The sequence below is a fragment of the Micropterus dolomieu genome, linkage group LG18 (genome assembly GCF_021292245.1).
Source record: "Micropterus dolomieu isolate WLL.071019.BEF.003 ecotype Adirondacks linkage group LG18, ASM2129224v1, whole genome shotgun sequence".
In the NCBI taxonomy this organism is placed as follows: Eukaryota; Metazoa; Chordata; class Actinopteri; order Centrarchiformes; family Centrarchidae; genus Micropterus; species Micropterus dolomieu.
Window position 1 is genome coordinate 34,545,259 of NC_060167.1, and position 24,312 is coordinate 34,569,570.

The 24,312-nt window shown below is 40.2% G+C and overlaps 1 protein-coding gene across 1 annotated transcript in view; it reads left to right on the forward strand.

Moving 5' to 3' along the window:
- The window catches only part of LOC123987096 (receptor-type tyrosine-protein phosphatase gamma-like), a 172,148-nt gene extending 154,543 nt beyond the window's left edge, over positions 1-17,605 (forward strand). The window contains exons 18-27 of the mRNA XM_046075711.1: positions 466-641; positions 2,251-2,386; positions 3,875-4,021; positions 5,413-5,506; positions 5,829-5,905; positions 6,901-7,029; positions 10,154-10,300; positions 11,434-11,576; positions 13,888-14,023; positions 16,217-17,605. Of these exons, the coding sequence (XP_045931667.1) occupies positions 466-641; positions 2,251-2,386; positions 3,875-4,021; positions 5,413-5,506; positions 5,829-5,905; positions 6,901-7,029; positions 10,154-10,300; positions 11,434-11,576; positions 13,888-14,023; positions 16,217-16,366 (1,335 nt within the window). The 3' untranslated portion in view covers positions 16,367-17,605. The remainder of the gene's footprint in view (positions 1-465; positions 642-2,250; positions 2,387-3,874; positions 4,022-5,412; positions 5,507-5,828; positions 5,906-6,900; positions 7,030-10,153; positions 10,301-11,433; positions 11,577-13,887; positions 14,024-16,216) is intronic.
- Positions 17,606-24,312: the final 6,707 nt, after the last annotated feature.

Here is a 24,312-nt window from a genome sequence, read left to right on the forward strand (position 1 = left end):
ACATTCAGCAGAATGTTGGTAATTAACTGGTTAATGCTCAAAATTTTCATATAATTCAGCATTGAAGATGTCTTAAAAATAGTGTTAAAATCTTGTCTGGTCTCGATCTCATGAACCAACTCATTTCGTGTCTCGTCTCATGAACTAAGAGTCTTGTGGATTTCAGGATCCAATCCAGGATACAATTAATCTGCTACTACAGTAATCTGAAACAATTATTTAATTACACTGACCAGATTCTTCATGAGCTATTACTTTACTTTATTTACTTTCATAAATAAGCTGGTCTTGGTTTGTAGGTAAATACAAGCCCTGGCCATATAATAGAGGTTAGTACGTTAATGGAAATTGTGCTTTCTTTGTACCTCTGACTTGATGCTTTCAAAACCAACTTGTCTTTTTTATTTTTCTCCAACCTAATAAACATCTCTTCCTTCTCTCCTTATCTTCTTTTCTTCCATCCAGGGTGGGAAAGGAAACTGTAAGGCGCGGGCCCAGAGTGAACGGACAGTGCTCCAGTATCATTATACCCAATGGCCAGACATGGGTGTCCCCGAGTACACCCTACCTGTCCTCACCTTTGTCCGCAGGTCCTCAGCCGCCCAGATGCCTCACATGGGACCCATGCTTGTCCACTGCAGGTAATGCCCCTACATTGCTTTTACTTCACCATAACTAGATTACTTAGACTGTGTTGTCATTGTAGACTTTAAACTATTTTGTTTTTTACACACGTATGTCACTGAATCTTGCATTATTTAAACAGGTCAAGGTGGTGGATAATATGTGTGAAGTCAGTGATTATCATATTTTGTCCCCTGAAAGGAGGTAAAGTGCCCTCTAGGATGCCCTTCCAGTGGAGAAAATGCAATGCAGTGCCATATACGGCACCTCATGTTGCTGGTGTCCTTATTTCTTTTGCCCCTTCCCCTCAAATAGCCCGAGTCCGCACTTTGGATTATAGTGAAACAAATGCATCAATTTCATCCTTTGTGTGTTTGTGAAGAATGCAATTGTTATGCTGCCCAAACAGTAGCAGAAATGCTACAATCTTAACCTTTTAGGCCTATATATTACACGTAACTTCTAGCTATGAATGTAAAATATAAACCTTTGTGCTTTTCTTAACCTACAGCTGGATGTTTGAGTAACATCACTGAACCTGCAGTTACAGTGGCCAGCTTATTTTTAAGGATATTACTGTGGCCCCCAGGGTAATGAGTATAAAGCTCTCGACTATCATCTGCACTGGGACGTTGATAATAACTTGTCACACTGCCTCACCGCAGTAGCTGCAGACACACTACTCATTACTACCATTTTGTACTGGGACATACACACAGAGACATACTCCCACTCACTATGCAAGAAGCAAAGCAGACAAAGACAGTATGACAAAAAAATATGGTGTTTTCTGAAAATGAAACCATGTAAACCTGTTCTGGTAAAACCCCTAAATAAAATGATGAACCTGAAAATGAGCATAATATGACAACTTTAAAGTGCTGAATTTGTAAGTATAGTATAGGTGTTTGTTGTATCAGTGCCCATGCTGTCAACTTGAAGAAACAACACTTCTCTGCTGTTCTTTTAATTATGCTCTTCTTTTCCTAGTTTAATTGCTCAGTTCTAAACAGTAAAAAGAAGATTCCAATTATGAAATACAATTCCTTTTGACTGTGAGAGTTCATACGCTAACATCACTATCATGCCTGTAAAACCCTGTCAAAATTTCTTGGTCAAATTTAATTCACAGTTATGTCTAAGCACTTTGAAATACAGTCACAGCCTGTCATGACAAGATAATTACATGCATGCAGTCAAACTGAGGCATACAGCTTTAATGAGAATGTCTGCAGGACATCAAGTAGACAATTCTGCCTTTACCTGCCATGAAAAGTCGTGTGCCTATGAAATTGCTGCTGTGTACTTAAGTGTTTTCTTTTTGCTACATTAGTGTGCTAGTAATGAATTTGCATGTAGTGGTTTGTTAAAAAGGCAATTTAATTAATTTTACGTAACTCGTGATGGGAAAAGGCATCTAAGGTGCTGACCATGTAATTTCAATATCCCTGATTGAAGTCTGAATCCCTCATTTACTGACAGTAAGTACCTTGTGCTGTCACATCAGTCCTACATGATTATTTTATATTCATTTGAATGCTTATTTCCCATATAAAAACCATTCTCTCATATTTCACCTCTTTGGATTTCCCTGCTGTTGCTCAATGTTACTGTGTTGTGTTGCAGTGCTGGAGTGGGTCGGACGGGGACGTACATCGTCATAGACAGCATGCTGCAGCAGATCACAGACAAGAGCACAGTTAATGTACTTGGCTTCCTCAAACACATACGCACACAGCGCAACTACCTAGTCCAGACTGAGGTTTGTATATCTGTGTGAACCAGATGTTTGGGATGCACTTTCATAGCACACATGCATGTACATCAGTTTCCTCTGGTGGCTTTAGCATAAACACTGTTACCCCGTTTAGACAAACACAGTGACGTGGGTCAAACCTGCATCCTAATAGGTATAGGCTCATGGAATTACCAAACCCAAATAGTTTCACGTTTGCTGAGGGAAAAATATACTCAAATGTAATTTCTTTTGTTCAAGTGGAAGTTTTGATGTATGTAAAGGCATCATGATAATACTTTGTTCTGTTGGGACCATGTATATAAATACCAAATTCATGGCAGTATCTTTGTTACAAAGTTAACAACATTTTTAAGGCACCATAAGAGAGGTCATATGGACTGGAATGGAAAAAGCTGTCAGGAAAGCATGAGCAAATGTTGTGTTACTGAGGGTTAATTAAAGGTAAAAGGGCAAATAAAGGTATTTAAAAGTGGAAATTTTGTCCTGAGGATGGCTAATGAGTTAAGGTTACACGGTCACCAAAATAGTAGAATTCATCTTCCAGAGAGTGAATTTTATGAAAATGTGGTCAGTAGCCAGATGAACCACGAATATTCAGTAGAAAGAGTTGCTCATTTTCAAGCTATCTTGTTATAAACCACAGTGCCATGGGGCAGCTTTGGCCTGAAAGGACTGCGCGACCATCTGAATAGTTATTTCACAAAAGTGAAGTCACATACCTTAATGTATGCTAAAGCTAGCAAAGAGAACCAAATCAAACAATCTACTATGGACACGTAGAGGATTTTAGTGCACAGTTGAATTGTAATAAAACTACATCTCCACTATTTTTGACTTGATTTGATTGCAATAACTTTAATTTTATCCCCTGTCAAATGTGAGTTCTCTGTGTCCTCTTGCAGCAGCCCCTGTGAAGTTCTGTGTTAAACATGGGTGCTGAATTCTGTTTAAGCTTTTTTTTTTTTTTTTTTTTTTTTTTGTAAATGGCTACATTAATATAGATCTTTTATCCAAAAAGCTTTCCTGCTCATATACGCATATACTCACGCAACCATCACGAGCAATTTCCAGTTCAGTGTCTTGCCCCAAGAGAAGGTTGGGATCGAACTGTCAAACCAGTGACAAGGGATGACCCACCCTAACTCCAAAACCACAGCCACCCGAACTAAACTGCCTATTTAGAAAGGTGTATGTTAACTGTGAGTGTGTGTGTGTGTGTGTGTGTGTCTTAACTTGAATTGGCCTTTTTTTAACCCTTTGCACGGAGGGATAATCACTTTCAAGTCTTAAGAAAAACCCAAAATGCAGTTAGAACTGATCCTTAATCTTATTGCAAAATTGCAGTTGCAATGTGAATCTATGGTTCAGGCATGCCAAACACAAAATCCATTTGTATGTGAATGTACAGTATGTCAGTCCATCTATACAATGATCTGCCATACCAGCTGCTAAACACTCTTTTTGTGTTTTGTCACCATTTGGCTGATCCAGGAGCAGTACATCTTCATCCACGATGCCTTGGTGGAAACCATTTCGGGGAAGGTGACGGAAGTGGCGGCCAGCCAGCTTCACAGCTACTTCAACAGCATCATGACATCAGGACACAGCGGCCGGACGCATCTGGAGAAACAGTTCAAGGTGAAGGGACGAGATGAGATTTAGAATAATTTCCACATTCATCCCATTTAGCATAAACCTTGTGTCATTTCCATGACACATTTTTATGAGAATCCATCAAGACTAATGCTGTGTTAATCCTCTGTGGCACACGTCAGGGTATCAATTAAAATAATAATACAATATTATTTGTAATCTATTCATACTTCAGTCAATTTCTCAGATTTCCTTTTCACCCAGCCCTGGTTTGTAGTAGTTGTGGGAATGATTAGGGTTGGTTGAAAGTCTCGACAACAGGACTGCGATTACTGTTATTTCATCACAATTTGGTTCGAGTCCAATGTCTAGACTAGATGAAAGCTTTCTTTGTTATGGTAATGCATTTATGCCTTCATGACAGGATTAGAATTGTTTGCTGCTGAATTTAGTCATCGTTTGTAGGTTTTTCTTCTGGTCTTTGTGATTGTTTGTGAGCCAGTTTGGTTTGGTGTGTTAAAGATATTGTTAAAGACATGTCTTAGGGGGGATTATTTGATGCAATAGGGAAAGGTAAGACAGGTCTGGCTTGAAGTCATTAGCTGACCCTACAAGTGTGTGTTCACTGACCTTCTAGCTCTAGTAATTTCTCTCATGTAACCGTCCTTAGGGCGACAACAGTACGACTGATAAGACACAGTAGCTCACGTGTCAAGCTAGCAGATATCAGTATTCTCTGGAAATCTTACAAGCTTGAATCTTACAAGATTAGAGTGCAACTCATGCATAGTAATATATTCCAACATGACTTAGCTTTGGAATCTAAACATCAGAAAAACTGACTGGCACTATGTAGAACGTGAACTTGGTTTTAAGGACATACAACGTGTCTTGATTTAAACCAATAAACCATAGACTCTTCACACATGTATAAAGGGGTGAACAATAAAAATCTTATGCATCGAAGCTATTTTATTGAAAAGCATCCCTCTACACCACACTTCAAAGATACAACATGTAAACAAGACATTTTTGTTTTTTGTTGAAAAAGTTTCCACTTCTGGTGGGGAAACAGAACATCAACAAGGTGTTTAGCCTATGTTAGCACAAAGACTGGAGGCAGGAGGAATCTGTTTACCCTTTTAATAACTTCTCTGTCGTTGGAGGGTTTAGGTTTGGTTATGGTTAGCCATCACGGAGATGACTGTTCTGGTTCAGGTTCAGACAAGTAAAAAAATGTATTAATGGGACAATACAAAACACTGGACTTATCTCACTACGGGACATACTGTATACCTTCCTGCTGATTTAATTTAAGATGGAAACAAATATTTCTCAAAATCTGTGTTTGTATAAAATAAAACCTGAGATGATCTGCCATTTGAAAGTTTGATAAAGTGGACACACCCGCTCTCTCTTTTTCTTTTGTGTTTTAGTTGGTAACACAGTGTAATGCCAGATTCGTGGAATGCTTCAACGCTCAGAAGGAGTGCAACAAAGAGAAAAATCGAAATTCCTCCGTGGTGCCTTGTAAGTGTAACACTAAGAAACTGTAGAGAACCATAAAGAGTATTTCTGCGCTATTTAACACAGATTTAAGTTTGACCACAAACTGTAAGTTTATATTTTTGTTTTTGTATGTTTTGTATATATGGCCTGTGCTCTTGAAACAATGCAGCTTCTATAACTGAACCAGCACCAACCTTTAAACAAAATCTTTTCCATCATACATGTCAAACACAGCACAGCAAAAGCATGAATGAACAAATGGTTGGTTATAATAAACTGGTAACTGGCTGTTCTCCCCCCCCCCCCCCCCCCCCCCCCCCCCCTTCTGTCTATCTGTAAGCAGCGGAGCGAGCGAGGGTTGGCCTAGCACCTTTGCCCGGCATCAAAGGCACCGATTACATTAACGCCTCTTACATCATGGTTAGCAATTTCACTTCTTCTGTCAGTAATTGATCTTTCCACTCTCTCCTTGATGTTTTGACTGAGAGCAGGTTAAAGCAAGACAAAATACACTCAGTCACTATCACTGGCTGTGTGCTTTAATATACACTCCCTGAATTTGTCATAGTGATGCCCAAATTCTCTCCCAGCTCGAGTTGATACTTTCACTCAACACTGCTCATAGTTAAGTTTCAGAACATCATGTAAAGCGGAAGGACTTTGGGCATTTAGGGTTGGTATAACAAAATCAGGGACTCTACCTTTAAGGGGATACTCCAGCAATTTTGTGCTGCACTTGTATAAAGTTGGTGGACTTGCGAAAGGCTGAGTGTGGTTGGTCCAAACATGTTCAAATTGAGAGACAATGCACTTCAAATGTCATACTTTGTCCCTCCTCAAAAAGCTAGACATATCGTCATATAGATCTAAGACCCACAGCAATGAAATGGGACCCTACCCAAACCCAAATAACATGAATAATATTTTCACTAACCATAAAGACCTCTACTCCATGACCCTGTTTGTAACACAAACTGTCTATTCAAAATTTCAAGTCTTAAGCTTGGCTGAGATACTCTCAAAGCTGAAGAAAACCTTCAACTTTGTAGTACTCTGAAAAGTAGTACTCTCCATGACTAGTAAACTGACCTTGATGTATAGGATTTTGGAGTGCCCCTTTAAATATTAACAAAGCAGTTAAGAGTAACCAAAAGCCTTTAAAAAGCAGGTAGTTTAGTTTCCAGGTGCTGTTAGCTGGTCTTCGTTGTCAGGTGAGGTCACTCCCTTATTGTTCTAGGAAAGCGTGAAGTCATAGCTCAGCTAACAGCAGTTCAGCGTTTTCCTTTCACCTGCAGTAATGTCTACAGTATGTGTTTACAGTGTTTTAAGTGGAACCCAAATCCAAATGAACGTGGTGGAAAACAGTGTGGAGTAACTCTCCCATTGACCCGTTGTTTTTCTTACATTTTTTACAGGGTTACTACCGAAGTAATGAGTTCATCATTACCCAGCATCCTCTGCCCCACACTACAAAAGACTTCTGGAGAATGATCTGGGACCACAATGCACAAATTATTGTTATGCTGCCTGCCAACCATGGACTAGTAGGAAATACACACACACACACACACACACACACACACACACATACTGGAGAGTGATAAATGCAACCTACCACTTTGGCAAGCATGTGTATGCCTGTGCGTTTTCTGCCTCCCTAAGCTTGTGTTTAAGGTATTATGAATCACACACACGCCTCCATGAGTGTAATGTGTAATGGTGGTTAGTCACCCCAACACAAACACCTGTGTGTGTCTCACAGTTCCTTGACTTTTGAGGCAGGAGTTTCACATACACTCATGTGCATCCCTCGAAGAACACCGACATGTTTATATGCACACACTATAGGCTGACATCTGCTCACTGATCCTGTGCCCTGTGGGTTCTGCAGGATTTCCATAGGACAGCAGGATTGTTACATTGTGTTGTGGGGATATTTAAAACCTGTGGAGTGGAGAAAAGTTGGCAGAACTGATCTCCTGCTATTCCACGGTGGTTTTATGTGCCACAGTCATTTAAGCATGAAACAATGATGAGTTTCAGAAAATGTGTGCATAGCCAAATTGCAGGATCACAACTGAGTGGATGCCGAAGGATATAGCACTTTAAAGAGGAACTGCACTGATTTTATAAACCAAAGTGTTTTCACAGGAGTTGAGAAGTAGGACTGTATTTCTTAAAAAGTTGGATAAAGCCTTTTGTGGCTCCAGAGGGAGCAGTGCTAAATCTGGGGACATATTCACAAAAGGTCTTATTTTACCACTAAGAGTCCTCCTAAATGGCGCTAAAGGTTCCTAGCTAATGCTACATCTATACTACTACGTTTTTATTTAAAACACAGTTCCTACTTTTGCAACTCATGTCCAGAATAAAACGGCGAATCTGTTTGAAAACGCTGCTGACCCCATTTTCATTGTAAAACTCCGGGGTAGCCTTTTAGTGAGGAAATGTGAAAACAGAGGACTTTAAAAATGATGATACAGACACTCACATTTGGCTTTCTTATAAGTCATGCATAGCTAAAACATAAATCTACATTGTATTTGTTTCTGGATTTTTATCAAAATATCTTGTACTGTGCAAAATAACACTTCACCCCTTGTGCTGTGCATGTTGCTCTATTTGCTTTGTGACAACTCCCAGTCTGTTTTCCGCCGCCACAGTCACTCTGGACTCCCACTGTCCTTCAGTAATACTTCCATCTCGTTGTCGGTCCATGCAAAAACATCTCTAGTGTGGTTCTTCGTCTGACTTTCTTCTATCGCAAAATCTTCTGCACCAGCGGAGGAGACAATATTCTTCCTGTTTATACTAGCACGTGCATGCCCAGTGTGCATGAATCATTTGATATGCAACTAAAACGGAGCTCGTTTTCGTTTTAAAACTAGTAGTGAAGATGTACCCTAAGAGTTTCCTCTCGAGACCTATTCACAAAGATGCTGAGAGCAAATTTTACCGGGGATTGAGATATCTCTTACAGTAAGATAAGAGAAGGGGTGGGGTTGACCCTTTTTCTACATCCGGTTTCATGAATTAAACATACTTAGTGTGTCCACGTGATTGGTTAACAGGTTACTGCAGGCAGACAGGGAGGCAAGCACGGCAAAAACTTAGGAATCCTTAAGTTAGGACTGACACACACCTTAGTTCCTCCTAACTCAGCCAATTAGGTGATATTTTTGCCTCAAGTGATGTTACTTGAGCCAGCATTGGTTAGAGATGAAGAGTGCAAGTTTGAAAAATAAAATGCACGGGGTGTGTGGAGTTAGAAAGAGACATTTTGACAAAACTTTCATTATTTGTAGCCCAGCAGTACAGCCTGTGCAATGAGGCTTTGCAAATTGCCAGTCATACTGTAGGTGCAACTTACTGGAACATTGCTTAGTTGGGTCTTCTTTACCAAGCCTGTAATTGAAAGCTTGGGTCACAGCTAAACTTTATATTATATTTTTCATTGCATCTTATAAATCATGAACACGGTATTTCCTCAATTGCAACATATGGGGAAATTCTGCAGGAATGGAAAAACATCCAATTTCTGCACATTTAGAGAATCATATGTGTTATGCACCAGAGACGTGGAGCAGCAAGAGGTCATTTCGCAACTGGCTGCAAGACAATTGTTACACAATCAAAGTGGACATTTCAGTACAAATCAGGGCTGGTCTGGAAATCTGACATACCGGGCAAATGCCCGGTAGGCCGACGCACCTTTGGGCCAGTGTAACGTAAATTATTTATTTATATAACTGCTTTTAAAAACGGACCAATGATCGGCCCATAAAGCACGAACAGCAGCCCATTTGGTAATTTTCTATACTGACATTGGGCTGGCCCAATCACATCTCTTATTAGACCCCACCCCCTCTGCTCTCTGTTTCTTGCGTTGCGGGCCAAAAGATAATCTTCAGACGGAGCCCTGCCAAATGCATCAGCTGCAGAACCCGCAGGCACAGGAACTTGAAAGAGTTAAGGAGAGCTGTGGTGGCCACTGCCAGGCAGAGGAGGAGGCCTGTGTTAGCAAAACAGAGGGACAAAGTGACAGGGCTGAGTGAAAGAGAGAGCCAGAGGAGAGTGGAGGTGAAGCGGTAAGCATGTAGCTCAACCTGTAGGGAGGGAGCAGGGCGGGAGGGTCATTTACACTGGGGACGCTGGGGACATGTCCCCACCACTTTTTGAAAGCATTTGTTAAAAATGTTCTGAAAAATAGCTTAAAAATGCTATGAGAAAGGTTTATTTGTACTTAAGAAAACCTGCAATGTAATGTCTGCCACCTGAATTTTGTGCTTCCCTTTATAAAAATATAGACATTTCTACCATAAATTGGTGCAGAAAATGGTAAAAAAGTTTAATGCTAAAAAAGTACAATATATTCTTGTTTTGCAGTTATGGACACCAATCTTGTGCAATGTCACGTCTCAGTGTATCATCACATCCCTAATCTGACCCCTGATTTTGGTGGGCCGCCTCGGCCAAAAATGCTAGGCCCGATTTTTTGTCCCAGTCCAGCCCTGGTACAAATATTACTTTCAATGAACCTTTTCAACCACCGGTAGATATTTTTAATAACAGAACATATACTACTGTAATACTGTATCCTGTGATACATTGTTAAATTAAGTGAATGAATAAACACAGTAGTGAAACAGTCTCTGTGCTCTTCTGAAGGCAGAGGATGAGTTTGTGTACTGGCCCAGTCGGGAAGAGGCCATGAACTGCGAGGCGTTCACTGTCACCCTCATCAGTGAAGACCGACTCTGTCTGTGCAATGAGGAGCAGATCAGCATCCACGACTTCATCCTGGAGGCTACACAGGTTAGTCGGTGTGTGTGTGTGTGTGTGTGTTGGTGTGTGTAAGACACAGAGAGAATGAGAGCTATAGAACATTGTCAAATTTATTGATCTGAAGACAGCATGAGAAAACACTCATGTAGTAGAGTAGAGTAAAATAATAGATGGGCATCATATACACAGTATTTACAATGTCATGTGCTTCACTTTGTTGTACTATTAAGGTTCTACACATACAGCTTTAAACAGGTTCCACCTGGATTTCTTATGTCTAAGTCTGAAGAACAGGAAGAATAGCAAATGTAACCTCCGCTTTGTTTACTGACCAATAACACAGTGACAAGATGGTTGGGATAGCGGATTGGGGTGGCCATGGGACAGTGGATAAGACACATGCCTTTAGTATGAGAGACCCGGGTTCGATTCCCGCTGCGACACATCCACCATTGTGTCCCTCAGCAAGACACTTAACCTCTAGTTGCTCCAGAAGTGTGCGACCTCTGACAAATATAGCAACTTTAAGTCGCTTTGGCAGCTAAATGATTAAAATGTAGATGTAATGTAATGACAACACAGAGCAAAAAAATTTTTTACAAAAATGTGCCTGCAACTGAGAAGCAAGCGTGCAGGGAGAGATTTCAAAATGTTTCTAAATAAAACGTTTTGAGAGCATCTGAGAACAGAGTTCTGAGAGTGACCAATGTTCTGAGCCTCCAGAGGAACTGGGTCTGTAGATTTGAACAAGAAACACGACTTTCGCTGCCCACTATCTAAAAAACTGCTTGCTCTCAGGTTTTGCGTCCCTCGAGTGAAAATTTCACTTTCGCGCAACACAAACTCCTTGACCTGAATGTAAAACCTTCTAAGTAACATCCATCAGATTTTACTGTGTAACAGAATTATGCCCAGACCGACGCAAATGTGTCTTTATTAAGTTTACATATTTAATATCCTGCCCTTTTAGATCATGTAAACAATCCTCAGTATATTATATTTATCTATATTTGTCTTGTCGAACTTTTTAGTCCATTAACAAGTTAAAAGTTTAAAGTTTAAATTAATACTGTAGTAATTACTGGACTTTAGAAGACTATCTCAATCTCATTGTTTTGGTCTCTCTCTCTCTCTCTCTTGCTGTCTTTCTGTCTGTTTACCAGGATGATTATGTATTAGAAGTTCGTCACTTTCAGTGCCCCAAATGGCCGAACCCTGACGCACCTATAAGTAGCACGTTCGAGCTCATCAGCATCATTAAAGAGGAGGCGGCCACCAGGGATGGACCAACCATCGTCCATGATGAGTCAGTCGGACATTTTTTTTATTGTTATATTCTGTCATCACATCAATAGATGTAGTGGTAACACTTTCTGTGGCTCTTTTATGCATACTGAAAAATTGTCTTTGGGGGGAGTCATGGAATATAATTGAATATAATTTGAAATGTAATGTTCTGTTACATCTCAAGTCAATTTTATTTCAATCGCCCCAATATCACAAATAACAAATTTGTGTCATGGGGCGTTACAATCTGTACAGAATATGGCACCCTCCTTCCTTAGACCCCTCGATTCGAATGAGGAAATACTCCACACAAAAGAAACTTTTAACAAGGGAAAAAATAGAGGACCTTCAGGGAGAGGAGGGCAAACACACAATAAATGTAATTAATTAAATGACAGTATTGCAAGATTAAGAACAGATAGGAACATAATATAAAGAATGGATCTGGGAGGACGTCGAGCAACTTTAGGTGTCGTCAAACAGAGTGGATCTGAGCCTTACCACTCCACAACATGGAACTGGAAAGAGGAAAGACTACACAAACACACAAGATGCAAAACTCTCAGCACACCATGGTCCCAGCACAGAGAAGCTTGAGTGAAAAGAGAGGACTAGGATCAGAAACTAGGGAGAGATAGAAGATGGGCACACAGCTGCGCTTGTGGGACACAAACAGGGGGTTATAGAGATGAAATGGTTTTCAGAAAGTAAACATTATTCTCATTAGCCCAGACAAACATGGACTAGTACAATGCTTTATAAATTTATTGAGTCTGAGACCGACCAGCCCACCGGAAGGATAATGGGAACAGGTACAAGGTAAACGAGCAGCTAACTGTAGGTTAAGGCGAAAAGATGAGTTTTAAGAAGCTTGCTGACTCCTTTTTAACTCTCTTTTTAACTGTAATTTGTATCATCTTACAGTTTGATCTGACATTGATAGGGAGCCAATAAACAGGGGCGGATCCAGATTATTTTCAAGTGGGGGGCACAGGGGGGAATAACAGTTAAATTGGGGGTGTACCCACAAATGACAACAAAAATCAAGGCCGCCACCGACCTCTCTCTTCAACATTTTTACTAACCAGGGCGGAGCTGTTGTCCTCAGGTGGATTCACTTGCTAATTAATCTCAGCTGTGACGTTCCTGATCTGTGAGGGTAATCGCTCCCTGGCTGAGCTGCTGTCAAGGACATCCCAAATGCTAACGGATATTTAACTGAATCAGATTTTGATATATATAATCAAAAAGACCATTACTTTCAGTTCAATTCTATTTTATTTACGTAGTGCCAATTCATAACAAAAGCTATCTCATTGCACTTTTCATATAGATTAGATTTAGACTGTACTCTTTGTAATATTAGAGTTGGTTTCTCTGTCGCTGAGTGGGGAGAACTTGTTAGAAACACGAACAGGTTGGTGGTGAACCGTGGCCTTATGCTTAGGGCTATTCCTCTTTCAGACAGTCACCCAGCTGTCCGAAAGACACATCATCTTTTTATCTCTGAATTCTCAGATCTGCTCTCTCTGCTTTTAATTATGACCGGGTCTGTATTCTTGGTTTATTTATTATTTAATATTCATACTCTTTGTTGTTGTAGTTATGCACTTGCATGAGAATTTCTCAACCTCTCTTGGCCGTCACCCGCCCTCGCATCATTAATTCAACAGCTAGTAAATCTTCAAATGCATTTTTGGCCCTTCTCAGCTGAACTGCCTCTCATCTCTGACAATGGCCTCCTGGTGAACTTTAACAACCTCTGTCTGACAACATTGAACTCACTGGTCCCAGTCAGAACAAGAACCATATAAAGATCCTAAGTCTCACTGTAGTTCAACAACCACACTTGCTGCCTAAAGAGAGAGGTACTCAAAGCAGCAAACTTACAAACTTTACTATGATTACATTAAGACATTAATGAAATAATAAAATGCTGCAGTTAATGATGCACAAGCAACTTACTGTTCCACCTTGATTGCTCAGAATGCCCAAAACCCAAACATGTTGTTTAAAACACTAGACCGGAGTGTTAGTGCTCTCCCTAACACTAACTTTCTTGCATCGCCCTACCTCTGCAAGCAGTTTAAAATATTTAGTCTGATCACAGGCAGCTGGCCCCACAACCTATCTGTCCCAGAGCCTTTTGCGCAAAGATCACGTGATGTTGTATCCTTCAGTTCCTTCATATCAATGTCTGTTTCCGCATTGACTTGCAATTAACGACATGTTGACGAACCAGTGGAGGGGAAACTTACTAGAGAGAGTTTTTCTGATATCATTGTGGAGATGCATGCTAACCCCAGAGCCTGACTGTGTGCGTTTGTCAGGTTAGGAGCAGTGTCAGCCGGCATGCTGTGTGCCCTCACCACACTGTCTCAGCAGCTGGAGAGCGAGGGCGCCGTTGATGTCTATCAAGTCGCCAAGATGATCAACCTCATGAGGCCAGGAGTCTTCACAGACATTGTGAGTCTGACAACTGCAACTAAAATGATACCCAGCCGTCCCTGAGATATTCTGTTTTCATTAACAAGCCCTAGCTATAGGGTCATGCTTATTGTTCAAAAGGAGTGGCCAGTTGCGGTCAGAAGTTTACATACACTGATCACAGACATGAATGTCATGGCGATATTGTGCTTTCAATAATGTCTTTGGACTGTTGTTTTTTCTGGGGCCGGATGATTGTACAACATACAAATTTAATAGAAAAAAAACATAGATTTGGTTCACAAGTTTTAATTAATTGGTGATTTTCTTTAATCAACACGGCTTAGAATGTCCCTTAGCAAGTTGTGTTGGTTTCCTGGCCCTGACTCAACCTTAAAGCACGGTCCACAAATTTCTGATTGGTTGAGGTCTTGACTTTAGGAAGGCCATTCCAAAAGCTTAATGATAGCTTGTTTTATCCATTCCACAAGCAGCTTTAATGTGTGTTTGGGGGTTATTGTCCTGTCGCAACAGCCAATTGTGTCCAAGTTTCTTGCTTGGACACAATTGGCTGGCTGATGGGTTGAGATCATGCTAAATAATTCTAAGGTAGTCCTCCTCCTTCATTATTCCATCCACTTTGTGCAATGTACCAGTTCCACTGACAGCAAAACAGCTCCAGAGCATAATGCTACCACCACCACGATTAACAGTTGGTACATGTTCTTGGGGTTGAACGCCTTACCATTGTGGCCAAACAACTTAATCTTTGTCTTATCTGGCTGTAAAAGAAGGCTTTTCCTTTATCCATGGGCTCAGCTGCAAACTTTAGATGGATTGAAGCTGTTGATTTTGGAGCAGTAGCTTCTTTCTTGGATGGCAGCCGCTTCAAGTTCATGGCAGGCCTGCGCCTTGGTGGTTCCTGGGTTTTTCCTCACATCCAAACCAATTTCCTCTCAGCTGAGGGTGACAATTTGGGTTTTCTTCCAGACCTTGTCAAAGTGGCTACACCTCCCTATAACTTGTAGTTACGTCCAATTGTTGGAACCGATGACCTTGGAATCTGCAGTTGTTTAGAAATGACACCTATTGAGAAACATTGTGAGCCACTTGTCAGGTGTGGAGAAGAACGTTTTCGGAGACTGACAAAGTTTTACACTGCAAAGTTTAATGAGACTTGGCCAAGGAGAAACAGTGTCAGCATCCAACGTGTAAACACAAGCAGTGCCAACACCAAATCTGAAGGATAACATCTTTTTGTCCCTTTTGTTCCCGTCTTCCCCCTCGTGCCTGTAGGTTTCTCTATTAGGTCACCTTTCACCTAGAACAACTAATCTATCTGATGTTTAGATTCCTATGCTTCGCCACATTGGAATCTCTCACTATCCCTTAGTTGTACTCTAATCTGTGGAGCCAGTGTGTTCTTGTAAACATTCTTGTTGGACTTAACCTTGTAAGATTCTCAGAGAACACTGATATCTGCTAGCCTGACGTCTGAGCTACTGTCTCTAACTAATCAGTCTGTTGTTGTCATCTTGACCAGGACAAGAACATGTGAGAATTACCTGCAGTCATAAATGTCGGATAAACACTAAGGGGTCAGCTAAAATACTCTAAGCTATACCTGTCTTACCTTTCCCTGTTACACAACTAAGACACCTAAGATATATTCTTAACAACACCAAGAGACAATCAAGACTTTTGTAAATCTACCATCTTGTTTTTGAAATCTTCACTGAGCTCCTTGGACGTTCCCATTGTTCTGGGTATCTGTCAATCCAATGAGTGCTGTCAAACAAACAATTTTTATGTTTTCACAGAGAAGCTACCAGCTGTAGTCAATCATGATCACTAACAGGAAGTTAAGAGGCCTTGGGCTTGGCAAATTATAGCACATTTTGAAACTTTCAGCACCACTGAATTAATAATGTGTTTTTATGTATATGTTTACCCTGTATGTATAATTTTGGCCCTGTCTTGATTACAGAAAACTTCAAAAATGTTAAAACTAAAAATTTAGTAAACTTGACAAGGATTTAGCAACATCTGTCAAGTACATGTTATATGAAAAAAAATATTACATGATAAGCTGTGCAGTTAGCAAAAATAATGCATGGTGAAAGGCTTGTGTCTGTTATTTTTCAAAAAAGCATGGTGGTCATACAGTATTTAGTTCTGACCTGTTGTCCTTTCTGTCTTTGCTTTCGCTGTCTGTCGCTGATGGGTCCACAGGACCAGTACCAGTACCTATACAAAGCACTGCTCAGCCTCGTCAACACCAAGGAGAGCGGCTCAGGTCTTCTGGCCAGAGACATTAACGGGACAATGGCGTCCATGTCTGATCAGTCCGAACAGGCAGAGAGCATGGAGTCACTGGTCTGAGAGAGGACCAGGGGCCGCCGGCTGAGCTGAGGGCATCCCATGGGTCCAAACACCATGCGAGGTCCCAGAGCCCACAAAGGAGGCACTTAACTTTGTAAAATGTCAAGAAACTATTGTGGACAAGACTTTTTGAGGCCTTTTTGCCAGACTCTTGGTTAAAATGAATACCCTAATTACTTTTTTACAATGATAAAAAGTTTTTGATATTTATTTTTTTCGCCATTTTATGTCTTAATGTTCTCCTACTGAAGGGTTTGCACCTGTGTTGAGTTTCACAACAGCGTCAGTAGGCAACGAGAAACACTTTTCTGTCTTTTCTTGTTTGCACTATATAACGTCAATGTTACTGCCTATACTAAAGCTGACTCACTTGGCTTTTCTCCACTCAAGCTCTGATTTATGTTGACATTCCATGGCTTTGGCCTTTATTAAACCAACTGCTTCTGTGAAGAACATTGTTCTACCAGTTGATTTAAGACAGTGGACAGAGAAAGACATGAACTCTCTGCCTCAGTGACAAAATGCTTTTTGACTTTAGCTCAGCGTGGCCTCCTCCACCCTGCTCATTTCTAGTACTCATATTACCACTCATTAATCACAAGAACCAAGATCTTGGAACCTTGTTTTCTAAAATGAATGTCCTTTTCACCTTTTTTTGCCAAATTTTCTTGTCACTCTCCCTCTTTTAAGTGAATCACAACCATGTTAGAATACCTGAGGTGGTGTAACAACTGCTACTGTGAAATGTTAATATTATTTCTTTGTATAATTCATATTATGCTTTTTAATATATGGAAATACTGTATGTATACATATATAAATATATCCTTATTATAACTTTGTGATTTTTGTACATGTCCTTTGTGGCCTCCAGTCTCAGGCCGGTTGATTTCCGCCGCGTCTGACAGTTTACCACTCCAGGACTTACAGCTGATTCCCAGCTATCTGGAAGTGACTCCCTCAGTCCTCTATGTTCTTGTATGCTGCTATGTCATCTAAACTCACATACATACAATTACAGATACCACCAGGAGTGATTTCACATTTGAAACATTTAGTGAGCTACCACAGATGATGCAGTGTTTCCCACAGGATTTTGTGAGACTATGGTGGGTGGACATCGATCCTCTAGGGGGTTCTGGGGGCATGCCCCCCGGAAGAAAGATTTGTACATTTTAAGATTGTGTATTAATTTGATGCACTTTAAAAGAAAAATAAAGAGGCTAGATCTATGAAGAACTTTGCACTCTTGTTAACAATTTTGTACCCTAGTAAACAAGTTGATCATAAACAAACTGCATAGATATATTTGTTGATGAAACAGCAAAAAAGTAATCTAATTTATTTAATGTTTTTCCAGCAACAATAAATCAAAGAATCAAAGTAATTTCCATTTTATTTTATATTAAATTGACACATGTAATATGTTTTATACTTCCTGTGAATATAATCCAATTAATCTTATTTATATACTGTATATGTTGTGTTAACACCTTATTTTGAAAACCGGACTTAGTCACATGTGTATCCTCGTGCTACATTCACAAAGTCCGACGCAATTTGATAAATTATATTGTATGTTGTGCTCGTATCGTACAATTAAGACTTAATAGCCTCTCTTCAGGTAAGACTCTCACACTCTTAACACTTGTTCCCAAGTGAGAAAAGTTGTTAACCCTGCCTTTCAGCTTGCTCTGCTCCTTTTAACTGCATTTACCATAAAGGCTCTAATACGTGTGCACTCCAAATTTAGCGGCTAGCACGATCGTGTTCTCAGACAAAAGACAGCAGAAACACAACGCTGTTGAAACCCTTAGTTAACGTAACCGTACTTGCCTCAAAAGAAAAGTGGTTGTCTCGAGTTGGATGCAGCAGAGGGGAGCAGCCGTGCAAAACACAGTTCATTTTGAAACTATGGTGGAACAAACTATACTGTGGTGGGCCGCCATAGTCTCGTTAATTAATGGGAAACACTGGATGATGACAGCATGACATTCCACATCTTTTTGAAAATGATGTAAAAAAAAAAAAAAAAGAAACAAAAAAAACCCGATCATATATTCATTCTGACAGACCAGCACAGATTGAGAACACAGAGGCCTGTATGTGGAGCCCTCATTAACTCACATGCACCTGTGTGTGTCATTACAGGGTTGAATCAGTATGATCTGCAGGGGACTCAAAAACAAGCTCTATGCAACAAGTAGGTTAGGTTTTAGAAATCTGAAACAGGGTTTAAAACAGGCTTTGGGTTCTCAGTGTTAGTTTAGTCCACACCTGACTAGTCTCACCACAGTGGGGTTTTTTTTCTGTTTTAATCTATTAATTCGCTAATGTCATCTGAACAGAGTAAAACCTGAAACTGCTTTATAGAATCTTTAGGTTCTTAAGATGGTATATATTACATATTTGATAACAAAGTGGTGTAAGAATGGAGAATCAGACTAGAAATATTTCCCCATAATAAATCTCTTTATTCGTAGTGTCTGTGGCACTCAGCCCCAAGCCCACTGGTTTCTACTGACTTTAAAAAGACTTAGCTCAGTAATTTCCGGAAATATCTGGACACTGTAGTTTTTAGCAAACGTTACTCAAACAGGAGAAAATGCACTTGGGGACGATATTAAGAGGCTGTTACACCTGGCATTAACATGTCTCGAATGACAACTTGTGATTGGATGTTATTTCCCCGCTCTATATGTAAATAAACTCTTACATCATTTCCGTTTGCAAACACCAAATGCGTTGTTGTTTTTAACCTGAATTTGAGGAATATACTGTTTATCAGACCACACTGGTAAAACAATAAATGCCAGAGTGGAGTGTTTCTGGGGGCCAGCCTCACTGATTGCTGTTCAAAAGCACAACTTCATTGACTGATTTTGGTGAAACTGGATCATTTTTTATGGAGAATATATTCTCTGGTATTCCCTCAGATGTCCTCTGGAGTTTTCTGATGGAACGATAGCTTTACTTGTTGCAAAAATTAAGTGCTAATTGCTGCTAGCTGCTGTTAGCCAGTCAGCCAAGCAGCTTGTGGCCCTTTTAGCTTCAAAGCTTCAATAAAGATTGTATTAGCTTTATTAAGTTAAACCTCCTCCTCCTGGCGGTCCACAGCTCCTGTGCAAGCGGTGTAAACACTCCCCCGGTGCTCTGAGGTCGTAGGCTGGAAAGAGTTAGCTAGAGTTAATTGTGCCGCTAATTCCACGGCTTAACAGCTACAGTTAGCTGTGCAGCTAGCGGCAACAAGTAAACCTATCTCTCGATCAGAAAACTCACAAAGAGATGAGGCAGAGCAGCTGCAGGACATCAGCCAGTGTGTTTCATGTGTTTGTGCGTGCTCCATCCACTTGAAACAATTTTGCCCTTTGTTATTGTAGCTTCATTTTTTTCACCAGATCTTCGACAAATCTGCTCTGATTGGCTAGGACCCGTTGCCTTTGTTTGTTAGGTTGGGTGGGGTTACGGTTAGCCAATCAAAGGCAGAGTAGGGGGAAGTAGTACAACTTCACGCAAAACTGGTATCCATCTAATCTAAAATCTCGCTATTTTGCACTTAACTTCATATCACACAGAGGACGTCAGTTGAGTAGGCGGTCCTTAATTGTGGCCCGGGACACATTCACGTACACACTGCTAAAAGAGTGTGGCCGTATGTGGTCACCTTTAAAAATGGTCTTAGCGATCAGACCTCAATGCGTCCTCAATACATCTTGGGTGCATTCACACCTGTACTTGGAGCTGTAAGTAGTAGTAAGTGTAAAAAAGGCTTAAGTTGACAATAAAACAGCAGCGGTCTCCAAGTTACACATTACTCTTTGACGATGTAGCCTGGCAAACTTTCACTCTTGTCGTTGAACCAGCCGTAAACACAGAAACAGACACTTATGCTGTTTTACCATACACAGGTTTATCACCAGTTTGTAGACAAAACCTTCTACCATGTCATAAAATCCAGGTCTTTTACCAGGTGTGATTTAGCTGCCATAGTACATGGAGAGGCATATTTTTGATGTGTTACAAATTAGAAAAGAAGTGCTCTCTTTAACACTTTATGTGGATTATGTATTATTAAAGTAAATGACGAGCAAAAACTGCATTTTGGAGAAAACCATCCGTGCTCGCTGACAGTGGTGTGATCACTCACTCCAATCTCCAAAGGCCTTGTGTACATAGCTTCTGTTCCTCACTCCCTTATCTCCAGAGATGCATTTTCAGTGGTTTTGTGGCTTACAAGCAGAGTAGAGTCTGAAATGTTTCCTGTTTTCGCTGCAGCAATCCCTTATACACACACATTTCTAATTTTGCAGCTCGTTTTGATGGTATTCTGTACCTCTGTGATTGATGGCATGAAATGAACACCTGTGGTTTTGCATTTTGAATGAATATGTGACAGCAGGGACAAATGTATTTTGATTTTTTAAAAACTTTTACCAAAGACTTGAATCCTTCCTTCACAGAAAAAAATGTTAGGCAAGCTTTTCTCTCTCTTTTGCCAATTTTTCTCCCCCCAACCCCCCATCACACTTTATCTGTGTGCCTTACTGGGTAACACTAGAAAGTGGCACAACTACATTTATTTGCGCATTATCGCAATAAGTTAAATTAGAGCTAGGCGGTCTACATAGCTTGCCTTACTAGTTGGCTTGCTACTAGTTGCTGATAGGACAGTAAGTTATATTCAGAAATATATCCACTATCTGTATCATGACTGACTGCAGACCATACTGCATTTCCAATCACTGAAAGGTTAGCAATGTCGAGTATGCATGTGCTTAACAGCTTAGAATTGCACATCGAATTTATTGAGTGAAATTAACTGATTTCAGAAATTTTGCTGTGTGACAGGGCCTTTAAGATGGTCACTACCATTTTTCCTGTCCCCATTCCAAGTGATTTTGATCATTGTGATTTTTCAGAATGTACAGTGATCGGTGTTGCCTTTGAAATGCACACGCAGCTGTAGGCTCAATAAGACATGTACATATATTTGTTGCTAGTGTAATCCAGCCATTTTCTGGAGACTGTGCATGTATCGACTGTGTCACAGGAAATATTTCATCACATTTGAAATTCCATCATTACAAATTTTCAGTCTTTCTCTTTTGTCCTAAGATGATTTTGAAACCCAAATTGAATTCTTTCACCATTTCTTGACTGAACGTACAACAAATCTCCCGCAAGATTTGAAATCTGACACAGGTGTTTGGTCTATAATTATAAATATTTTCAATCTGCTTTCCCTTATTTGAACTCATTCATGGCATCGCTGTTTGTGGTGGATCCTGTGGAAGCCAGGTGTCATGCGTCCAGCTAATAGTCATCATCACATTCCAGTTTCCAGCGTCACACCCTCCATTAACAATCAGGCAGTGATTATGATTTTATAACGTTATTCCCACTTTTTTTATTTTTTGGCTTCTGGTTTTTGTCTGGAGGCCATGATTCTGTTGTCAGACATGAACAGACAAGAATAGCTCTCTTGCAAGTCACTAGATATTTTCGTCTCCATTGACCCATTCTGGAACGGTGGGTGTTCCTTCCTCTTTTGTAACATGAAATAGGACATAAAGACAGATTTATTTTTGTTTTGTTGGAAGGTATATTAAAGCATTATACTACAGTGTTGTTTAATATGTAAATGGTATTGATATACATAAAATAAAAATGAATTTTGATGTAATTTTCCGAAATCATTTGTATGATGATATTTGTGCTTTTCTGTGTTTTGTAGTTTCTTTTCTACAGGCTCTGTTACTGTTGTTGAAAGTCCAGTATTTAGTGGGTTTTAGATCAGGTTGCATGCACCAACTCCCAAAAGAAATATCTTACTCTCTTTAGTACACATAATGTATCCACTTTGTTACCAGCTACTTGTTTCTAATTTCACTGAAATGTGTGAGCCTCCATTACTGATCAAACAAAGACATTAATACTTTAGTATTGGGAATGCACATTAGGAATCTACTCTTATGTTTGCTAAAAGGGAAATTTTGGATGTGGAAGATAAACGCAAAAATACTTCTCACAAATATATAAATAAAAGCTATTTATCAAATTTAGTTTTACTTAAAGCTGGGATAGGAAAAGCTGGAGAATCTAGCAAGAGACACCTACTGTAGATATAGAAAGTATCCAACTGGAAAAAATCGTACCTCCTCCTTTCAGAGCTCCCTCTACAGCCACTGCCCCAAAAACATTTTCATGTGTAGTGAGTGAAGGCAGAGTACGCGAAGGTAAGCAGGTAGGTAGGCCAACCAATCATTTCATTCGGCCTGATTCGTCCCTGAATGTGCTTTTTACAGCCCCTTGACAGCCAACAAACAGGATTTGTTTCTTTTGTGTCAGGGCATTTGATTTATTGATTGCTGTTGGGATGTAAAGTTATTTTCAACTGAAATAAATTGCCCACCCTAGCTTTAAAATGCTCTTAAATTTAAGAGAGTAGCTCACGTTTAGCCAACAGGTTAGGGCCTAAACACAAGACACGGGAAACTGGCAGATACTGTTTGTGAGATTAAACAAAGGTGTACACACTTGTTGTTTGTCCTTTTTGTGCTTCTACTACCTTCTTCACAGCTCTCTGTGACCCGGGCTGAGTTCAGTACCAACAAAACGTAGCAAAACGTTTATTTCAACAGAAACGGTGGCGCCTTGAACCAGAGATGGGGACTTGAGTTTGTGACTCGTCCTCAAAAGACTTTAGACTTGACTCAGACTCGAGGTGTGGGACTCCTGAACAATGTTAATTTTTTAGGAAACATCTGATAAGCTTGCTGTTATTCCCCTCCCTCCGTTACCTATACTGCCTACGTAATACGTAGCATCAAGTAAGAGAGGACAACAAACACCGGCAGCTGCTCCGCCATTCATCATAAACTTTGGTTTTAAAACTTCATACAATAAGACCCAAACAAATAAGCGCTGCATGCATGTTTAGCTCAGCATTGGCCGTCTAACTTTAGCTTGCTTCTTGCTTTAGCTACGACCTACGGGAGGTTAACTCCAACTGTGTTATGAAAAAATTAATGAGCGTTTGTTTGCTTGCCAAACTTGTGGTTGTACGATAAAATAATCATTTACATCCCGCTGGCTGCAATCACGTTAATTATTAATGTCGATTGCAAACAGGTTACAGGTTTATTGTTGATAATGCAACGTTACAGTTTTATTTAGTTAACGTTACACTGGTCAAAAAAGCAGGAAAATATACTGAGACCCCCCCACACCCCGATAAAACTGGCGGCGGCTCTATTATAGCATATGGATGGTAAAGCGGCACCCATGACAATAACTTATTTGGTGGATGTGTTGCGGTGGGAATCAAAGACAACTTTCTAATCCACTGCGCCTTCGCCACCTCTCTATAATAATATTATTTAGTATTCATTTTTTACCAAGCTTCAACAGCTAAATGTGCAACATGCAGAATGAAATAATTGACTGTATAACTAATATAACTAACTTTCAAATTAGTTTAGTAGAAGTTAATAGATCATTTTTAATGAATAAGAGACAGCAGCAAAGGTTGTTGCCTGTTTGCCTGGTGGCCTAACTGTTAAAGAAACAGTTATATTATTCAGGAAACTCTGATCAAACAGCCAGATCAGTCTCTGTCTATTGATAAACTGTAGGAAAATGTTTGGGATTTATACTCGGGCAGCGGGCGGGCGTGTGCGTGAGACGAGAACGACCGCGACAGTTTCACGGGATCGGGTCAGTTACACAGAAGCCGTTGCCATGGTTACCACAGGGAGCGCTTGTTTGCCTGTCTGTTGATGAGGAGCGCAGAGCGACCCCGCGGATCAAAGCCGTCTGAAAAGGCCTTTTATAAACCCCGTCACAACCATTCACAAGAAATTATTTTATAACTTGCCAAAACCTTTAACATAAGGACGTAAAGACTTAAGTAACCACTCATACAGCAAAGTGTATATAGGCTATAT